Source organism: Protomyctophum bolini (assembly GCF_963924005.1).
Source record: "Protomyctophum bolini genome assembly, contig: SCAFFOLD_76, whole genome shotgun sequence".
Lineage (NCBI taxonomy): Eukaryota > Metazoa > Chordata > Actinopteri > Myctophiformes > Myctophidae > Protomyctophum > Protomyctophum bolini.
In genome coordinates, this window is record NW_027665456.1 from 55,395 (window position 1) to 79,247 (window position 23,853).

Here is a 23,853-nt window from a genome sequence, read left to right on the forward strand (position 1 = left end):
TTATTAATAAAGTATATTATTAAAGTATATTATTAAAGTATATTATTAAGTATATTATTAAAGTATATTATTAAAGTATATTATTAAAGTATATTATTAAGTATTATTAAACTATATTATTAAGTATATTATTAAAGTATATTATTAAAGTATATTATTAAACTATATTATTAAGTATATTATTAAAGTATATTATTAAACTATATTATTAAACTATATTATTAAAGTATATTATTAAACTATATTATTAACTATATTATTAAAGTATATTATTAAACTATATTATTCAAGTATATTATTAAGTATATTATTAACTATATTATTAAGTACTATATTATTAAAGTATATTATTAAAGTATATTATTAAAGTATATTATTAAAGTATATTATTAAGTATATTATTAAGTATATTATTAAGTATATTATTAAACTATATTATTAAAGCTATATTATTAAGTATATTATTAAACTATATTATTAAACTATATTATTAAAGTATATTATTAAAGCTATATTATTAAACTATATTATTAAAGTATATTATTAAAGTATATTATTAAAGTATATTATTAAAGTATATTATTAAAGTATATTATTAACTATATTATTAAACTATATTATTAAACTATATTATTAAAGTATATTATTAAAGTATATTATTAAGTATATTATTAAAGTATATTATTAAAGTATATTATTAAAGTATATTATTAAGTATATTATTAAACTATATTATTAAAACTATATTATTAAAAGTATAGTATTAAACTATATTATTAAACTATATTATTAAACTATATTATTAAAGTATATTATTAAACTATATTATTAAGTATATTATTAAACTATATTATTAAACTATATTATTAAGTATATTATTAAAGTATATTATTCAAGTATATTATTAAAGTATATTATTAAGTATATTATTAAACTATATTATTAAAGTATATTATTAAACTTTATTATTAAAGTATATTATTAAAGTATATTATTAAAGTATATTATTAAAGTATATTATTAAACTATATTATTAAGTATATTATTAAAGTATATTATTAAAGTATATTATTAAACTATATTATTAAGTATATTATTAAAGTATATTATTAAAGTATATTATTAAAAGTATATTATTAAACTATATTATTAAAGTATATTATTAAAGTATATTATTAAAGTATATTATTAAAGTATATTTTAAAGTATATTATTAAAGTATATTATTAAACTATATTATTAAACTATATTATTAAAGTATATTATTAAACTATATTATTAAGTATATTATTAAACTATATTATTAAAGTATATTAATATATTAAAGTATATTATTAAAGTATATTATTAAACTATATTATTAAAGTATATTATTAAACTATATTATTAAAGTATATTATTAAAGTATATTATTAAACTATATTATTAACTATATTATAAAGCTATATTATTAAACTATATTATTAAGTATATTGTATATTATTAAAGTATATTATTAAAGTATATTATTAAGTATATTATTAAACTATATTATTAAAGTATATTATTAAGTATATTATAAAGTATATTATTAAACTATATTATTAAGTATATTATTAAGTATATTATTAAAGCTATATTATTAAAGTATATTATTAAAGTATATTATTAAACTATATTATTAAGTATATTATTAAGTATATTATAAAGTATATTATTAAACTTTATTATTAAGTATATATTAAACTATATTATTAAAGTATATTATTAAAGTATATTATTAAAGTATATTATTAAAGTATATTATTAAAGTATATTATTAAAGTAATTATTAAACTATATTATTAAAGTATATTATTAAAGTATATTATTAAAGTATATTATTAAACTATATTATTAAACTATATTATTAAGTATATTATTAAACTATATTATTAAAGTATATTATTAAAGTATATTATTAAACTATATTATTAAACTATATTATTAAGTATATTATTAAACTATATTATTAAACTATATTATTTAAGTATATTATTAAAGTATATTATTAAAGTATATTATTAAAGTATATTATTAAAGTATATTATTAAACTATATTATTAAGTAAATTATTAAAGTATATTATTAAAGTATATTATTAAAGTATATTATTAAAGTATATTATTAAACTATATTATTAAAGTATATTATTAAAGTATATTATTAAACTTTATTATTTAACTATATTATTAAACTATATTATTAAACTATATTATTAAGTATATTGTATATTATTAAAGTTTATTATTAAAGTATATTATTAAAGTATATTATTAAGTATATTATTAAACTATATTATTAAGTATATTATTAAGTATATTATTAAACTATATTATTAAACTATATTATTTAAGTATATTATTAAAGTATATTATTAAAGTATATTATTAAAGTATATTATTAAAGTATATTATTAAACTATATTATTAAGTAAATTATTAAAGTATATTATTAAAGTATATTATTAAAGTATATTATTAAAGTATATTATTAAAGTATATTATTCAACTATATTATTAAAGTATATTATTAAACTATATTATTAAACTATATTATTAAACTATATTATTAAACTATATTATTAAAGTATATTATTAAAGTATATTATTAAGTATATTATTAAACTATATTATTAAACTATATTATTAAACTATATTATTAAGTATATTAAACTATATTATTAAAGTATATTATTAAAGTATATTATTAAAGTATATTATTAAGTATATTATTAAAGTATATTATTAAAGTATATTATTAAAGTATATTATTAAAGTATATTATTAAGTATATTATTAAGTATATTATTCAACTATATTATTAAAGTATATTATTAACCTATATTATTAAAGTATATTATTAAAGTATATTATTAAAGTATATTATTAAAGTATATTATTAAAGGATATTATTCAACTATATTATTAAGTATATTATTAAAGTATATTATTAAACTATATTATTAAGTATATTATTAAGTATATTATTAAACTATATTATTAAACTATATTATTAACTATATTAATAAAGTATATTATAAAAGTATATTATTAAAGTATATTATTCAACTATATTATTAAAGTATATTATTAAAGTATATTATTAAACTTTATTATTAAACTATATTATTAAACTATATTATTAAACTATATTATTAAACTATATTATTAAACTATATTATTAAGTATATTGTATATTATTAAAGTATATTATTAAAGTATATTATTAAAGTATATTATTAAGTATATTATTAAACTATATTATTAAGTATATTATTAAAGTATATTATTAAGTATATTATTAAAGTATATTATTCAACTATATTATTAAAGTATATTATTAAAGTATATTATTAAAGTATATTATTAAGTATATTATTAAGTAGTATATTATTAAGTATATTATTAAACTATATTATTAAAGTATATTATTCAAGTATATTATTAAAGTATATTATTAAAGTATATTATTCAACTATATTATTAAAGTATATTATTAAAGTATATTATTAAAGTATATTATTAAGTATATTATTAAGTATATTATTAAAGTATATTATTAAACTATATTATTAAGTATATTATTAAAGTATATTATTAAAGTATATTATTCAAGTATATTATTAAAGTATATTATTCAAGTATATTATTCAAGTATATTATTAAACTATATTATTAAACTATATTATTAGGTATATTATTAAAGTATATTATTAAAGTATTTTATTAAGTATATTATTAAACTATATTATTAAATTTTATTATTAAAGTATATTATTAAAGTATATTATTAAAGTATATTATTAAAGTATATTATTAAGTATATTATTAAACTATATTATTAAAGTATATTATTAAAGTATATTATTAAAGTATATTATTAAAGTATATTATTAAAGTATATTATTAAAGTATATTATTAAGTATATTATTAAAGTATATTATTAAACTATATTATTAAACTATATTATTAAGTATATTATTAAGTATATTATTAAACTATATTATTAAACTATATTATTAAGTATATTATTAAACTATATTATTAAACTATATTATTAAAGTATATTATTAAACTATATTATTCAACTATATTATTAAAGTATATTATTAACTATATTATTAAAGTATATTATTAAAGTATATTATTAAAGTATATTATTAAAGTATATTATTAAAGTATATTATTAAAGTATATTATTAAGTATATTATTAAGTATATTATTAAACTATATTATTAAACTATATTATTAAGTATATTATTAAACTATATTATTAAACTATATTATTAAAGTATATTATTAAACTATATTATTCAACTATATTATTAAAGTATATTATTAAGTATATTATTAAACTATATTATTAAAGTATATTATTAAGTATATTATTAAACTATATTATTAAACTATATTATTAAAGTATATTATTAAACTATATTATTAAAGTATATTATTAAACTATATTATTAAACTATATTATTAAACTATATTATTAAAGTATATTATTAAAGTATATTATTAAACTTTATTATTTAACTATATTATTAAACTATATTATTAAACTATATTATTAAAGTATATTATTAAAGTATATTATTATACTATATTATTAAACTATATTATTAAACTATATTATTAAAGTATATTATTAAAGTATATTATTAAACTATATTATTAAACTATATTATTAAAGTATATTATTAAAGTATATTATTAAGTATATTATTAAAGTATATTATTAAAGTATATTATTAAAGTATATTATTAAAGTATATTATTAAAGTATATTATTAAAGTATATTATTAAAGTATATTATTAAAGTATATTATTAAAGTATATTATTAAAGTATATTATTAAACTATATTATTAAACTATATTATTAAACTATATTATTAAAGTATATTATTAAGTATATTATTAAAGTATATTATTAAAGTATATTATTAAAGTATATTATTCAACTATATTATTAAAGTATATTATTAAACTATATTATTAAACTATATTATTAAACTATATTATTAAACTATATTATTAAACTATATTATTAAACTATATTATTAAGTATATTATTAAACTATATTATTAAGTATATTATTAAACTATATTATTAAGTATATTATTAAAGTATATTATTAAAGTATATTATTAAACTATATTATTAAGTATATTATTAAGTATATTATTAAACTATATTATTAAACTATATTATTAAGTATATTATTAAACTATATTATTAAACTATATTATTAAAGTATATTATTAAACTATATTATTCAACTATATTATTAAAGTATATTATTAAAGTATATTATTAAACTATATTATTAAACTAAATTATTAAACTATATTATTAAACTATATTATTAAAGTATATTATTAAGTATATTATTAAAGTATATTATTAAAGTATATTATTAAACTATATTATTAAAGTATATTATTAAACTATATTATTAAAGTATAATATTAAGTATATTATTAAAGTATATTATTAAAGTATATTATTAAAGTATATTATTAAAGTATATTATTATACTATATTATTAAAGTATATTATTAAACTATATTATTATACTATATTATTAAAGTATATTATTAAACTATATTATTAAACTATATTATTAAACTATATTATTAAACTATATTATTAAGTATATTATTAAACTATATTATTAAGTATATTATTAAACTATATTATTAAGTATATTATTAAAGTATATTATTAAAGTATATTATTAAACTATATTATTAAGTATATTATTAAGTATATTATTAAACTATATTATTAAACTATATTATTAAGTATATTATTAAACTATATTATTAAAGTATATTATTAAAGTATATTATTAAACTATATTATTCAACTATATTATTAAAGTATATTATTAAAGTATATTATTAAACTATATTATTAAACTATATTATTAAACTATATTATTAAAGTATATTATTAAGTATATTATTAAAGTATATTATTAAAGTATATTATTAAAGTATATTATTAAAGTATATTATTAAGTATATTATTAAACTATATTATTAAACTATATTATTAAACTATAGTATTAAGTATATTAATAAAGTATATTATTAAAGTATATTATTAAACTATATTATTAAACTATATTATTAAGTATATTATTAAAGTATATTATTAAAGTATATTATTAAAGTATATTATTAAAGTATATTATTAAAGTATATTATTAAAGTATATTATTAAGTAAATTATTAAAGTATATTATTAAAGTATATTATTAAAGTATATTATTAAAGTATATTTTTAAAGTATATTATTAAACTATATTATTAAACTATATTATTAAACTATATTATTAAACTATATTATTAAGTATATTATTATACTATATTATTAAAGTATATTATTAAAGTATATTATTCAACTATATTATTAAACTATATTATTAAACTATATTATTAAACTATATTATTAAAGTATATTATTAAAGTATATTATTAAACTTTATTATTTAACTATATTATTAAACTATATTATTAAACTATATTATTAAACTATATTATTAAGTATATTGTATATTATTAAAGTATATTATTAAAGTATATTATTAAAGTATATTATTAAGTATATTATTAAACTATATTATTAAGTATATTATTAAGTATATTATTAAGTATATTATTAAACTATATTATTAAGTATATTATTAAACTATATTATTAAAGTATATTATTATAGTATATTATTAAAGTATATTATTCAACTATATTATTAAAGTATATTATTAAAGTATATTATTAAACTATATTATTAAAGTATATTATTAAGTATATTATTAAACTATATTATTAAGTATATTATTAAGTATATTAAAAAGTATATTATTAAAGTATATTATTAAAGTATATTATTAAAGTATATTATTAAGTATATTATTAAACTATATTATTAAACTATATTATTAAACTATATTATTAAACTATATTATTCAACTATATTATTAAAGTATATTATTAAACTATATTATTAAACTATATTATTAAACTATATTATTAAACTATATTATTAAAGTATATTATTAAAGTATATTATTAAGTATATTATTAAACTATATTATTAAACTATATTATTAAACTATATTATTAAGTATATTAAACTATATTATTAAAGTATATTATTAAAGTATATTATTAAAGTATATTATTAAGTATATTATTAAAGTATATTATTAAAGTATATTATTAAAGTATATTATTAAAGTATATTATTAAGTATATTATTAAGTATATTATTCAACTATATTATTAAAGTATATTATTAACCTATATTATTAAAGTATATTATTAAAGTATATTATTAAAGTATATTATTAAAGGATATTATTCAACTATATTATTAAGTATATTATTAAACTATATTATTAAGTATATTATTAAACTATATTATTTAACTATATTAATAAAGTATATTATTAAAGTATATTATTAAAGTATATTATTCAACTATATTATTAAAGTATATTATTAAAGTATATTATTAAGTATATTATTAAGTATATTATTAAAGTATATTATTAAAGTATATTATTAAGTATATTATTAAAGTATATTATTAAAGTATATTATTAAAGTATATTATTAAAGTATATTATTAAAGTATATTATTAAACTATATTATTAAGTATATTATTAAGTATATTATTAAACTATATTATTAAACTATATTATTAAGTATATTATTAAACTATATTATTAAAGTATATTATTAAACTATATTATTAAACTATATTATTCAACTATATTATTAAAGTATATTATTAACTATATTATTAAACTATATTATTAAACTATATTATTAAAGTATATTATTAAAGTATATTATTAAAGTATATTATTAAAGTATATTATTAAACTATATTATTAAGTATATTATTAAGTATATTATTAAACTATATTATTAAAGTATATTATTAAACTATATTATTAAGTATATTATTAAGTATATTATTAAACTATATTATTAAACTATATTATTAAGTATATTATTAAACTATATTATTAAACTATATTATTAAAGTATATTATTAAACTATATTATTCAACTATATTATTAAAGTATATTATTAAGTATATTATTAAACTATATTATTAAACTATATTATTAAGTATATTATTAAACTATATTATTAAAGTATATTATTAAAGTATATTATTAAACTATATTATTAAAGTATATTATTAAACTATATTATTAAACTATATTATTAAACTATATTATTAAACTATATTATTAAAGTATAATATTAAGTATATTATTATAGTATATTATTAAAGTATATTATTAAAGTATATTATTAAACTATATTATTAAAGTATATTATTATACTATATTATTATACTATATTATTAAAGTATATTATTAAGTATATTATTAAACTATATTATTAAAGTATATTATTAAAGTATATTATTAAACTATATTATTCAACTATATTATTAAAGTATATTATTAAGTATATTATTAAACTATATTATTAAAGTATATTATTAAGTATATTATTAAACTATATTATTAAACTATATTATTAAAGTATATTATTAAACTATATTATTAACGTATAATATTAAACTATATTATTAAACTATATTATTAAACTATATTATTAAACTATATTATTAAACTATATTATTAAAGTATAATATTAAGTATATTATTAAGTATATTATTAAAGTATATTATTAAAGTATATTATTAAACTATATTATTAAGTATATTATTAAGTATATTATTAAACTATATTATTAAACTATATTATTAAGTATATTATTAAACTATATTATTAAAGTATATTATTAAAGTATATTATTAAACTATATTATTCAACTATATTATTAAAGTATATTATTAACTATATTATTAAACTATATTATTAAACTATATTATTAAACTATATTATTAAAGTATATTATTAAAGTATATTATTAAAGTATATTATTAAGTATATTATTAAGTATATTATTAAACTATATTATTAAACTATATTATTAAGTATATTATTAAACTATATTATTAAACTATATTATTAAAGTATATTATTAAAGTATATTATTCAACTATATTATTAAAGTATATTATTAAGTATATTATTAAACTATATTATTAAACTATATTATTAAAGTATATTATTAAACTATATTATTAAAGTATATTATTAAACTATATTATTAAACTATATTATTAAACTATATTATTAAAGTATATTATTAAAGTATATTATTAAACTTTATTATTTAACTATATTATTAAACTATATTATTAAAGTATATTATTAAAGTATATTATTAAAGTATATTATTAAGTATATTATTAAAGTATATTATTAAAGTATATTATTAAAGTATATTATTAAAGTATATTATTAAAGTATATTATTAAACTATATTATTAAACTATATTATTAAAGTATATTATTAAAGTATATTATTAAACTATATTATTAAACTATATTATTAAACTATATTATTAAACTATATTATTAAGTATATTATTAAAGTATATTATTAAAGTATATTATTAAAGTATATTATTCAACTATATTATTAAAGTATATTATTAAACTATATTATTAAAGTATATTATTAAAGTATATTATTAAAGTATATTATTAAACTATATTATTAAACTATATTATTAAGTATATTATTAAACTATATTATTAAACTATATTATTAAAGTATATTATTAAACTATATTATTAAAGTATATTATTAAAGTATATTATTAAAGTATATTATTAAAGTATATTATTAAACTATATTATTAAAGTATATTATTAAACTATATTATTAAAGTATAATATTAAGTATATTATTAAAGTATATTATTAAAGTATATTATTAAAGTATATTATTAAAGTATATTATTAAAGTATATTATTATACTATATTATTAAAGTATATTATTAAACTATATTATTATACTATATTATTAAAGTATATTATTAAACTATATTATTAAACTATATTATTAAACTATATTATTAAGTATATTATTAAACTATATTATTAAGTATATTATTAAACTATATTATTAAGTATATTATTAAAGTATATTATTAAAGTATATTATTAAACTATATTATTAAGTATATTATTAAGTATATTATTAAACTATATTATTAAACTATATTATTAAGTATATTATTAAACTATATTATTAAAGTATATTATTAAAGTATATTATTAAACTATATTATTCAACTATATTATTAAAGTATATTATTAAAGTATATTATTAAACTATATTATAAACTATATTATTAAACTATATTATTAAACTATATTATTAAAGTATATTATTAAGTATATTATTAAAGTATATTATTAAAGTATATTATTAAAGTATATTATTAAACTATATTATTAAACTATATTATTAAACTATAGTATTAAGTATATTAATAAAGTATATTATTAAAGTATATTATTAAACTATATTATTAAACTATATTATTGAGTATATTATTAAAGTATATTATTAAAGTATATTATTAAAGTATATTATTAAACTATATTATTAAGTAAATTATTAAAGTATATTATTAAAGTATATTATTAAAGTATATTATTAAAGTATATTATTAAACTATATTATTAAAGTATATTATTAAAGTATATTATTAAAGTATATTTTTAAAGTATATTATTAAAGTATATTATTAAAGTATATTATTAAACTATATTATTAAACTATATTATTAAACTATATTATTAAGTATATTATTATACTATATTATTAAAGTATATTATTAAAGTATATTATTAAGTATATTATTATACTATATTATTAAAGTATATTATTAAAGTGGCTGTAAAGCAAAATAAAAAGATGATACAATTTGTATTCCCAGTTTGTCACGCCACAGAGTAATGTGTTATTAACCAACACACCAAATTTGAATGATGAAAAAAATCGCTTCGTTTCAGGAATGATGTTTAAAAATGGATGAAATACAATGCAATATTTTCTGGCCTCTCTGGCAAGGACTGTAGGGGCGTGTCCATTGTACAGTTCGCGGGAAATATCTCTCCCCGTTTCGTCCAAACGTTATGTCGACAAGCTTTCCTCACGGACTGTACTCGTTTCAATGAAGTTGCTCGCTGGTCGCTAGTGTGCCACGTGTGTGTGTTGACAGTGTGTGAGTGTGTGTGTGTGTGTGTGTGTGAGTGTGTGAGTGTGTGCGCGCGCGTGCGCGTGTCTAAGCCACGCCCATTCGCGGAAGACAACAATCTAAGTATTAGATCGTGTCGCCCGGTCTTTTGAAAAAGAGAAACATGTATGCACCAAATAGTTCCATCGGCAATGTACAGCCATACATGTTTGAGCCAGAGGAACCAGAGGAACCAGATGAAGAGGAACCAGCTCAAACTCAACCTCAAGGAGAATGGTGGGTTATTTTCCCCCATACTTCTACTCTATTATTCTACCACTGTCTGAACAACGAATTGAACAACAAGCACTGGTCCGGAGTGCATACCATTAGCATACCCTATGCTATTTATAAGTAGCATAGAACAAAAAACATTGTCATTTTACCAGTTCATTCTTTTTGTATAAATCAAACTGGCAGCCAGCCATCATGTTTTTAGTTCTGTTGCCTAGCCTAGCAGAAAATATTGCTACAAAAGATTATGCTCTGAACTGTACTTATTGTAAACTGTATGACTCAATTTAGTTCAATGGTTGACAAAATATATAATCCAATTGAAGGGCAATCCACACCAATGCATGCAACTGCCATTTGGAGATAATGGTAGCAAGTAGTTGCATCATGGAGTTGCATCGAGTGGACTGGCCTTTGGGTAGCATGATGACAGCTAGATTTCATTTCATTTTTTTCATTGTTTGTAATAGTATACCGACATGATGCTATGGTTATTGATTTACCTGGGATAGTAGTTATTGACACTAGTTATTGAGGCACTAGTATCTCTCTGCTGTCTATGTACGGTATAGTGGAGATGATCGAGGGTCTGCTAAATGCATACATTGTAAATTGTACACATCACTGTGAATTGTAATCATACAGGTGCATCTGTGGGAAATGCAGACCAATGACTGATGTGAATCACAATATCTGCTGCAAGAGTATCAATGTGGTATGTAAAGAAACATCTTCAACAATGCAACAATGATCACCACAGAACCAGTAAAGTACTAAAATATATCATACTCCAACAGCTTCAGAATATGTTTAGCGAGCTTCCAGAGGACCTGGAGTGCATGACTCTCCATCCAGGACTAGAACCTGTCTGCCTGAACCCCTGGTCCCTGCAGAATGCCCTCAGACAATATGAGGCAGAGCATGGAAGACTGAGGACGAAGAAGAGAGCTGAGTATGTTAGACCATCAAATATTTATTTGGAATGTATATAGATTACTTTTATCAAATGGCACACAAAAACTGGTAAGATGTAGGACAAGAAAAATATGTTATATAATCATTATACAAAATAAACTATGGTCACTTAGCTGTATGGTCATAGGCATTCAATGTTATTTCAAGAACCTCCATTTGTATATGCATTAGGCCACAGACCCATTTGATCTCTGGGACACCGATCAAGATGACAATTGTCAAGTGTTTTGTACACAAATGTGCACAGTACTTGTCTGACCAGTAGGTTCAAGGTTATACTTTGTTACATCTTGTGTACCAGGTACATAAGAGTAAAACTTATTTGTTTGGCTTCCTTACAGACTGCAGCAGCATATATATAGCATAACATTCAAACAACAAAACACAGCAAACAAAGGGATAGAATATTGAGTGCAAGAGCATTCAAAGAGTACAAATAAAATAAGTACATGTTTTCCCTGTAGTAGCAAAAGTTAGGTAAACTTTGTGAACAGCTTCACAGTAGGTTATGTAGGTTCCATTATATACTGTATGCAATTCAGAGACATTGCAGTATTTTCTTCCAAACCAATTTGGTGTTATTATAAGCCACTTTGGGGTGATCTGTTTAGCAGGCTGACTACACTGACTAAACTGATCAACGCAATCATTGAAGCAGATTGTGATCCTGCAACCCATATAGTATATATACAGTAGATGACAGAAGACTCATACTCATCAGAGACCAGTAAATGAAGTAAGGTTGGTGATCAAATGGCAGCACAGCAGTGTGCTTGACAACCAAGGAAGCTTTGAGAATGAAGCGAAGTGGTTACGTGACTGGGCTGCGCCATGACACTTTCATGGACGCCTTCATGGGAGCCAAACTACCCGGAGGTTTGGCAGAATGCACTGGAGTCAATGAGAGCTCAGTGACCAGCTCATGAACAAACATTATTTATGAATGACTGAGACCTGTTGTAAAGTAATCACTTCTGGAAAATAACAAGACATGTAACACATTGTCTGCTGTGTTGCTTTTCGATGTGTATGTACACTGTGTAATTTTTATAGAGGTATGGTATCTAAAGAGCACAAAGTACCTTTCTGAACGTACCAAGTATCACAAGACTTCCCACCGTTTCCTGTCTGTCAGATATCTGCTGCTGTTTAGATTCTCAGATAAAATTATATACTATGCACATCGAAAACAACCTGTGATATGTCTTGTTTTATATTCCGGAAACCGATTATATGACAAAGGTCTCAATCGTTCATAAATAATGTTTGTTATGAGCTGGTCCAGCCGGCTCCATTCACTGCCATGTATTCCATGCACTGCTGGTGTGAGTTGGGCTCCCATGAAAGGAACATGGCGCAGCCCAGTCACGTGACCACTTCTCTTCCTTCTCAAAGCTTCCTTGTTGACAACCCGGAAGAAGAGAAATGGAACTGGCATTAGCAGGTGTCATTTTGAAGTTGGCGCCATGCAGTTAGTCTCCAGTGCATTCACCACCTGGCTGTAACTCAACTGAGAAACACAAAACAGAGCTAACAGCACCACCCTCAGGCAGGGAAAGAAAACAGCACACAAGTCATTTTATTAATTCTCTCATTACAGGCGTGCTCGCTACCTGGCCTACAGGTCTTTCGTGTCATGGTGCTGGGGATGCCTGGGTGCAGGGAACCGGAGAATTTTGCCATCCTGTATTGTGCACCGGATACACGATGAATACCCAGATGAGGATGGCGAATACACTGGATTTAGGCCTTCCATTTAATTTGCCTGAATACAAGAATTTTTTTTCCAATGGAAATATCCTAAAATTATATTTTTGAGAACCACTGTTCTAAATCCTAAGAGGTTTTTGTTTAAAAAAAAAAAGTATGTTGCTGTGTGTGTATATAGCTAAAATATAAAATTACAGATTGTTGGAGGCAAAATGCTTTCTTTATTTTGTATTTATTTGACGTCTTAATTTGGCTCTGGGTGGATGAAGCGGGACACATGTGCAGCAACTGCAGCAGTCTTCTCTGGATGCTCGTACTGTGAGCACAGGAATCCAGGGACAGGGACCTCTTCCAGCTCAGCCACAAAATGTGCAGGGTTGGGGAACACCTCGTCAAAGAGGAGGTCTGTAAGCTCTGTCACATATTCTAAAATACACAAGAGCACATAACAGCATGTACAGTAGTTTGAGTAATTCATATGGTCTCAATTGCAACTAGAGCATTTATAATGCAAAGTTTCACTGATGACCATGGTATTGCATGTAACTGACCTGTAGTATAGTTGGTCTTAACCCTGTTGACAACGTGGTCCCCTTTCTTGGCCTTGGGAAACGTTATTTTGTGCTGCGGAACTCCTGACGCAGTTACCGCTTGGAGACGTCCAGCATTTTCGTTGAAATGCAATGCAGCGAGGTAAAGCCTGAAATGAGAAGAATGGGATGATATCATGAACCCAAGTTAGTTTCTAGATGGCTAGAAGATCACATTTTACATTGTTCAAGTGGCTGGCTTTTCCCCCCCCTTTTTTAAACACTGGCAACCAGCACATATGCAGCAAATGCTCAATATTTCCAAATGAAATGGCACTATAATAATAAATAATACATAACACTTGATTACAACATGATTATTATATAATTTACCTGCAAAGCATTCCCAAGTACGAAAAGGCGACATTTTTCGGAGCAAATCTCAAAATGACGCTATGGTAGCTTTCCAAAGCAGATGTCTGGTACAGAGGGCTCAGCTTCTTCACGTCACCCAGAATGCGCTTATTCGTCAATGCCGTCTCCAGCTTGCGGATGGCCGTTGATCCTAAAGGGGGAAAGAGTATACTATTATAAAATACATTCAGTCAGTGGATTACATCTTGAGCAGTGTTGATTTCGTCGACTAAAGCTATGACAAAAAATGTTTGTCGGCAAACTATTTTCAATGATGAAAACGAAATGAAAACTAAGCTATGATGACTATAACGAAGATTCACAATTTCGTCGACAAAGACTGAAATGTTAGGATGGGACTAGTGGACAAGAGATCCAGTATTGCATGCTGATAATAGCAGCTCTACAAGCTCATGTGTTGCGGTGCATTGTGAGCTTGTAGATCGGCTATTTTCAGCAAGTGAAAAATGAGGACAGCCCGCCAAAATACATTTTAGTCAACTAAATCAACTGTAGATTTTGTCGATTAAAATCTTATATTTAGTTGACTAAAGCGAAATGGAATTTTATTCGAAAGACTGACAAAAAAAAATCAAAACTTGCTGCCAAAATCAACACTGATCTTGAGAGTTTTGTTACAACAGCATTCTAATGACAAAAGGTTGCTATTGAATAGTGGCATACCAGGCTTCAGCCACTTGTTCTTGTCAGTCGAGGGGGGATGGAGGCACTTGGGGAAGTGTGGATTGTCATGGACATGAACATTGGTGATGTGGTTGATCACAGATGACCACTTTGCCACCGTTTCCTCTCCACTGGAAGAACCAGATGCTGACCAGTAGAGATGGTTTTTGACGCTGTTCTTCCACAGCTTGACCTTAGCGCATTCTTTCAACTTTGCCATGGCAACCAGCTTCTTGGTGAAAGCTGTTTAAAAACATATACAATATATTTTATTGGATGGTGCAGCGGTGCTACAAATGATCAATAAACACTATTTTCCATAATTTCCTACCTTTGCATAAATGCCACACATCGTAATAGTGGGTAATAGTGGGTTTTTCCTCCCTCATATATTTTTGGACCTGGTTGTGTCGGTCTGTCACCAGGAAATCCACCTTCACGCCAGCTTTGGAAAGGTACTTTAGACTCCTGATCAGCCCTTCTTTCTCCATATGGACACTGCTCTTGACTTCATTGCTCTGTGTATCATAAACACACACATGAATACCAGATCTGCCTCATTGGTGAAGTTCTGCGCTATTGCTATACTGAACACATTTTCTAGTTTTACAAACAATTTACCTGTACCAGCTGGATATCAACTATCTTGTTGGTGTCGAGGTCCATCATGGAGTAAGAGCCGTACTTTGCACAGTGGCCTGGGCTGTCCGCTCGCATGTCTCCACCAAGAGATACTTTTTGGTTCCGTTTAAGACCCTCCAGCAAGCCCGCCTGGTGTAGCCGCCATTTATGCAGCACAGAAGCCTGGATGTACTGGTGAACGTGATTCCGGTGTGACATCCTGCTGAACGTTCTGACGTTCATTGCATTGAGCACCTGCAATGAAAAATATGAAAGTTCCTCTGTAACAGTGTTCATACCACATCCCTCTGTAGCAGAGTGGGATGCACTGAAAAATTCAAACACAAAGCTGCGGGAGAATACTCCATTATTTCTTACCAACCTTGTTAGTCTGGATGAAAGAAGAGCCTGTGAAGTAGACAGCAGCCGATAGCTGCAGATTCCCTGCTGGTGTGCTGCGCAACAGTGGCTGACTGTTCCACTTCCGGCTGAATTCACAAAACTCATGGCTGCAGGTCTGTGTCACACTAAGGAAAGTTCCTTTTACAAATGTGCGCACCTTGCAGACACTAGAGCATGTGGGGCAGATACGGAAAAGGTCCAGCAGACAATCTTCATACACCAAGTACTTCACTGTGTGCTGTGGCTGTGTTGGCTCTCTGTTGACAAATACAAATACTTATTACAAAGTGTATAGTATACTTTTCTAGAATAATGAAGGCACTGGAGCAATAAAGCCTTTAATATTTACAATGTGATGGCAAATAACGTGACAACTTTTCTATGTCAATACATCTTCATCAGGTCAGGATGTATTGACATCGAAGTGTCACATTATTTGCAGAGTTTGTTCCAGTGCCTTCCTTCTACACATACCAGTCCCACTCCTGAGATGCACCGGACTAGCCAGAATTTGGCTTGAGGCGGGGTGGAACCCCTTTGTTCTTGTATAATCTCTCATATTGCTATCGAAATGGCTTTCTCTTGTTAGCATAACTGCATGAAATCAAATAATGAGGAATATATTATCATACATATGTACTATGTTTTACCGTTCATTGATGTCGTCATCTAATTTAGACGTGCTGGGATGGTAGGTGGGGTCCTCTTCTGAACCGAGGGATGGGACCTCAGACTCCTGAGAAGACAGCAGCTCTAAGAGAGGTTGCTTTGCTGCCGGGCTCTGAGCTGGCACTAAAGCTTTCCTCTTTAGCGATGTGCCTAGAGGCAACTGAAACAGAGTGCCCACACCAACAGTCTTAGTGGCCACCGTAGCTTGAGAACCTGGAACATATAAGAATAAGAGTGTTATATACAGTTTAGATGCCTCCAAATACACCCACCACAAAAGTAGCGTCTCTCTGTACCAAGGAGGAGGGACTGTGATGGCTCGCAAAATGTACACAGAGCAATGAAGCAGCTAGCTCAGTTATTGCTGGACTGAGCTTTCTCAGTCACCTTCTGAGGAGGCGTCACATCGTCCAAAAAGAACATTGTGTAAACACCAGTGTTGTGTTTTAAACTGTGGGTCATACAGATTATGTTTGATAACTCCAACTTCACCCCCTCTCAGTCTCTCAAAAGATCAACAACCTCAACAGGGCAAAGTAACTCTGAAAAATTAATTTATTGTTGCAAAGCCAATGTTGGTCAAGGAATGGAATAGTTAGATCGATAGAGATATATATATATTTATACATGTCATGGCATGCCATGTATAAATATATTGTAACCCCACAATGAATAATTACTGTCTCTAAGCCAATAAGAAGTGGTAATCAACTAAGTCTGACATAATATTTAGTTTAGTGGATTTTACTAAGCTTTAGTACATTGTGTCCAATGACCGAATAATAGATTATAGGATATTGTGACAGCAGTAATTAGATTAGATTACATTTATTGTCACTGCACATAGTATACAAATACTTTGACAATGAATATCAGTATGCAGCATAATGTACTGTCTGTGTCGAATAACTAATGAATAGGTTCTGTTATATTTTATTCAATAAGTGACAGGAGTGTTGTCCTTAAAAAATTATATTGTTCATCAATAGAATCTGTCAGACAATTACAAACTACCATAATAACTTGACCAACCTTCACTCTTGCTGCTAATGAGGGTTCTTCTGGCAAGTTGCGTTGCAACTGTTCTTCTCCCCACAGAGCGGTCAGTCTGAACCCCAATTTCTCGGGTAGTGACTTTGTCACGCTGACTCTGTGTCTCTCTTGTGGATGGAAGGGCCTGCTTTGTTAACAGAATATATTACAGTATAAATTACTTGTTCAGACATAGCCTACTTCTGCTCATGAAAACAATAGTGCAGGCTATGACTTGATCAATAACACCCTTGTAAATCTGTATGTAGAAAATATAATAATGTGAATGTCCACTTGTAATGGCCTATATAACTGTAGCATCAGTCTTGAGACCGCCCCTTATGCCCCTGTACACTTATACACAATACACAATACATGAAATGCACATGGTGTTTTGTGACAGTCAGTGAAGATGCATTGCATTTGCACATGTTCTATTGTGTTCTGTTTATCATCACCAGAAAAATGTTTTGGAGACTTTGACAAATTATTTCATTTCATTTCAACACAACACAGGCATAACTTTATCAAAGAGCAGAGCGTGACATTTCCAAATTACTCATAGGAAACACTGCAACCAGACTGCTACTACCATCACTTTCCGGTACAGTGCAATACTTTCTGTATTTGGTCGATGGTCAAATCATGGACTAAGTATGCACTATGTTACAGTGGATGATACGATACACACTACAAACGCTACGTAACATTGACCATTTTGTTGTTTAGCAGAAAATAGAGCCCAAACTACTACACATAAAAAATAAAAAAGTATAATTATAATAACAAGTACTGCTGGAAACTTACATGGGAAGCAACAGGCCTGTTGACGACGGTAGATAGTGATACAGGTGGGGGAAGAGGAGTTGGAGGGAGTCCGGCCCCAGCGGCGACATATATGTTCGGCTCGGCACCACTAATCAACATCAGTGGGTTGTCTGTAAAACCGAGCTGTCTCCGTTGCCAGTTGGAGAAACATTCGGCGGTGAAATGTTGGCTGCATAGGTAGGCAGTGGAGGTGGTGAATTGCACACCTCTCCCGCCGTGGCGCATCACAAACGCCATCCACCTCTGTCTCATTTCCTCTTTTTTGGGGAACGCAAATAAACAAATGGAACCCCCTTGGCGAGCATGGCAGGCAGGTAAAACGCATTTTCGCCAAGGAGCCATGATAACGAGAAAAAAAGGCCAAAAGCTAGACCAACAAACTGGAAAAAGTGCTGTGGTGGTGGTAGAGGGAGCGTGGGGAGTCTGGACGACAACAACAACAGTCAACAGCAGCAGCACAGCAAGCTAAGCTAGTAGCTAGTATAGGCTCTGGTAGGGTAGTAGCTAGCTAGCCAGGTTGGGGGCGGAGTTTCGTCAGTGGGCTCATTACATATTTAAATATCACCGTGATACGTCACGCGGTGATATGACAATCTCGATCCCCCCGCAGATATGATCAAAAAACGCGAAATGGTCTTATTCCACAGTGCTGTAAAATAAAGTTCCAATTTTTTTTCCAGGGTTTCATAGATGACCGTGTTACATGTGTAATATGTCTATAAGAAAATAGCATAATTTGCTTTACAGCCACTTTAAAGTATATTATTAAAGTATATTATTAAAGTATATTATTAAACTATATTATTAAGTAAATTATTAAAGTATATTATTAAAGTATATTATTAAAGTATATTATTAAACTATATTATTAAAGTATATTATTAAGTATATTATTAAAGTATATTATTAAAGTATATTATTAAAGTATATTATTAAAGTATATTATTAAGTATATTATTAAACTATATTATTAAACTATATTATTAAACTATAGTATTAAACTATATTATTAAACTATATTATTAAAGTATATTATTAAACTATATTATTAAGTATATTATTAAACTATATTATTAAACTATATTATAAAAGTATATTATTAAAGTATATTATTCAACTATATTATTAAAGTATACTATTAAAGTATATTATTAAACTATATTATTAAAGTATATTATTAAAGTATATTATTAAACTTTATTATTAAACTATATTATTAAAGTATATTATTAAAGTATATTATTAAACTATATTATTAAACTATATTATTAAGTATATTATTAAAGTATATTATTAAACTATATTATTAAAGTATATTATTAAACTATATTATTAAGTAAATTATTAAAGTATATTATTAAAGTATATTATTAAAGTATATTATTAAACTATATTATTAAACTATATTATTAAACTATATTATTAAAGTATATTATTAAAGTATATTATTAAAGTATATTTTTAAAGTATATTATTAAAGTATATTATTAAAGTATATTATTAAACTATATTATTAAACTATATTATTAAACTATATTATTAAGTATATTATTATACTATATTATTAAAGTATATTATTAATGTATATTATTAAAGTATATTATTCAACTATATTATTAAAGTATATTATTAAACTATATTATTAAACTATATTATTAAAGTATATTATTAAAGTATATTATTAAACTTTATTATTTAACTATATTATTAAACTATATTATTAAACTATATTATTAAAGTATATTATTAAGTATATTGTATATTATTAAAGTATATTATTAAAGTATATTATTAAAGTATATTATTAAGTATATTATTAAACTATATTATTAAGTATATTATTAAGTATATTATAAAGTATATTATTAAACTATATTATTAAGTATATTATTAAACTCTATTATTAAAGTATATTATTATAGTATATTATTAAAGTATATTATTCAACTATATTAATAAAGTATATTATTAAGTATATTATTAAACTATATTATTAAACTCTATTATTAAAGTATATTATTATAGTATATTATTAAAGTATATTATTCAACTATATTATTAAAGTATATTATTAAGTATATTATTAAACTATATTATTAAGTATATTATTAAGTATATTATAAAGTATATTATTAAACTTTATTATTAAGTATATTATTAAACTATATTATTAAAGTATATTATTAAAAGTATATTATTAATGTATATTATTAAAGTATATTATTAAACTATATTATTAAACTATATTATTAAAGTATATTATTAAGTATATTATTAAACTATATTATTAAACTATATTATTAAAGTATATTATTAAAGTATATTATTAAGTATATTATTAAACTATATTATTAAAGTATATTATTCAACTATATTATTAAAGTATATTATTAAAGTATATTATTAAACTATATTATTAAACTATATTATTAAACTATATTATTAAAGTATATTATTAAAGTATATTATTAAGTATATTATTAAACTATATTATTAAACTATATTATTAAACTATATTATTAAGTATATTAAACTATATTATTAAAGTATATTATTAAAGTATAGTATTAAGTATATTATTAAACTATATTATTAAACTATATTATTAAACTATATTATTAAAGTATATTATTAAGTATATTATTAAACTATATTATTAAACTATATTATTAAACTATATTATTAAACTATATTATTCAACTATATTATTAAACTATATTATTAAACTATATTATTAAACTATATTATTAAAGTATATTATTAAAGTATATTATTAAGTATATTATTAAACTATATTATTAAAGTATATTATTCAACTATATTATTAAAGTATACTATTAAAGTATATTATTAAACTATATTATTAAAGTATATTATTAAAGTATATTATTAAACTTTATTATTAAACTATATTATTAAAGTATATTATTAAAGTATATTATTAAACTATATTATTAAGTATATTATTAAAGTATATTATTAAAGTATATTATTAAACTATATTATTAAACTATATTATTAAGTAAATTATTAAAGTATATTATTAAAGTATATTATTAAAGTATATTATTAAAGTATATTATTAAAGTATATTATTAAACTATATTATTAAAGTATATTATTAAAGTATATTATTAAAGTATATTTTTAAAGTATATTATTAAAGTATATTATTAAAGTATATTATTAAACTATATTATTAAACTATATTATTAAACTATATTATTAAGTATATTATTATACTATATTATTAAAGTATATTATTAAAGTATATTATTAAAGTATATTATTCAACTATATTATTAAAGTATATTATTAAAGTATATTATTAAAGTATATTATTAAAGTATATTATTAAAGTATATTATTAAACTTTATTATTTAACTATATTATTAAACTATATTATTAAACTATATTATTAAACTATATTATTAAGTATATTGTATATTATTAAAGTATATTATTAAGTATATTATTAAAGTATATTATTAAGTATATTATTAAACTATATTATTAAGTATATTATTAAGTATATTATAAAGTATATTATTAAACTATATTATTAAGTATATTATTAAACTATATTATTAAAGTATATTATTATAGTATATTATTAAAGTATATTATTCAACTATATTATTAAAGTATATTATTAAAGTATATTATTAAAGTATATTATTAAAGTATATTATTAAGTATATTATTAAACTATATTATTAAGTATATTATTAAGTATATTATAAAGTATATTATTAAACTTTATTATTAAGTATATTATTAAACTATATTATTAAAGTATATTATTAAAAGTATATTATTAAAGTATATTATTAAAGTATATTATTAAAGTATATTATTAAAGTATAATATTAAAGTATATTATTAAAGTATATTATTAAAGTATATTATTAAGTATATTATTAAACTATATTATTAAACTATATTATTAAACTATATTATTAAAGTATATTATTAAGTATATTATTAAACTATATTATTAAAGTATATTATTAAACTATATTATTAAAGTATATTATTCAACTATATTATTAAAGTATATTATTAAAGTATATTATTAAACTATATTATTAAACTATATTATTAAGTATATTATTAAAGTATATTATTAAAGTATATTATTAAAGTATATTATTAAAGTATATTATTAAAGTATATTATTAAACTTTATTATTTAACTATATTATTAAACTATAATATTAAACTATATTATTAAATTATATTATTAAAGTATATTATTATACTATATTATTAAACTATATTATTAAAGTATATTATTAAAGTATATTATTAAAGTATATTATTAAACTATATTATTAAAGTATATTATTAAAGTATATTATTAAGTATATTATTAAAGTATATTATTAAAGTATATTATTAAACTATATTATTCAACTATATTATTAAAGTATATTATTAAAGTATATTATTAAAGTATATTATTAAAGTATATTATTAAACTATATTATTAAAGTATATTATTAAAGTATATTATTAAGTATATTATTAAACT

General features: G+C 21.0%; 1 protein-coding gene across 1 annotated transcript; it reads right to left on the reverse strand.

Annotated features, from left to right (window-relative positions):
- Positions 1–14,360: 14,360 nt before the first annotated feature.
- LOC308312273 (uncharacterized protein) lies at positions 14,361–15,130 on the reverse strand. Its single transcript, XM_080794648.1, has 3 exons — positions 15,062–15,130; positions 14,690–14,838; positions 14,361–14,564 (listed from the first exon to the last, which is right to left on the reverse strand). Exons 1-3 carry the CDS (start codon positions 15,070–15,072, stop codon positions 14,383–14,385), a joined length of 342 nt encoding a protein of 113 aa, XP_080650774.1. The 5' UTR covers positions 15,073–15,130; the 3' UTR covers positions 14,361–14,382.
- Positions 15,131–23,853: the final 8,723 nt, after the last annotated feature.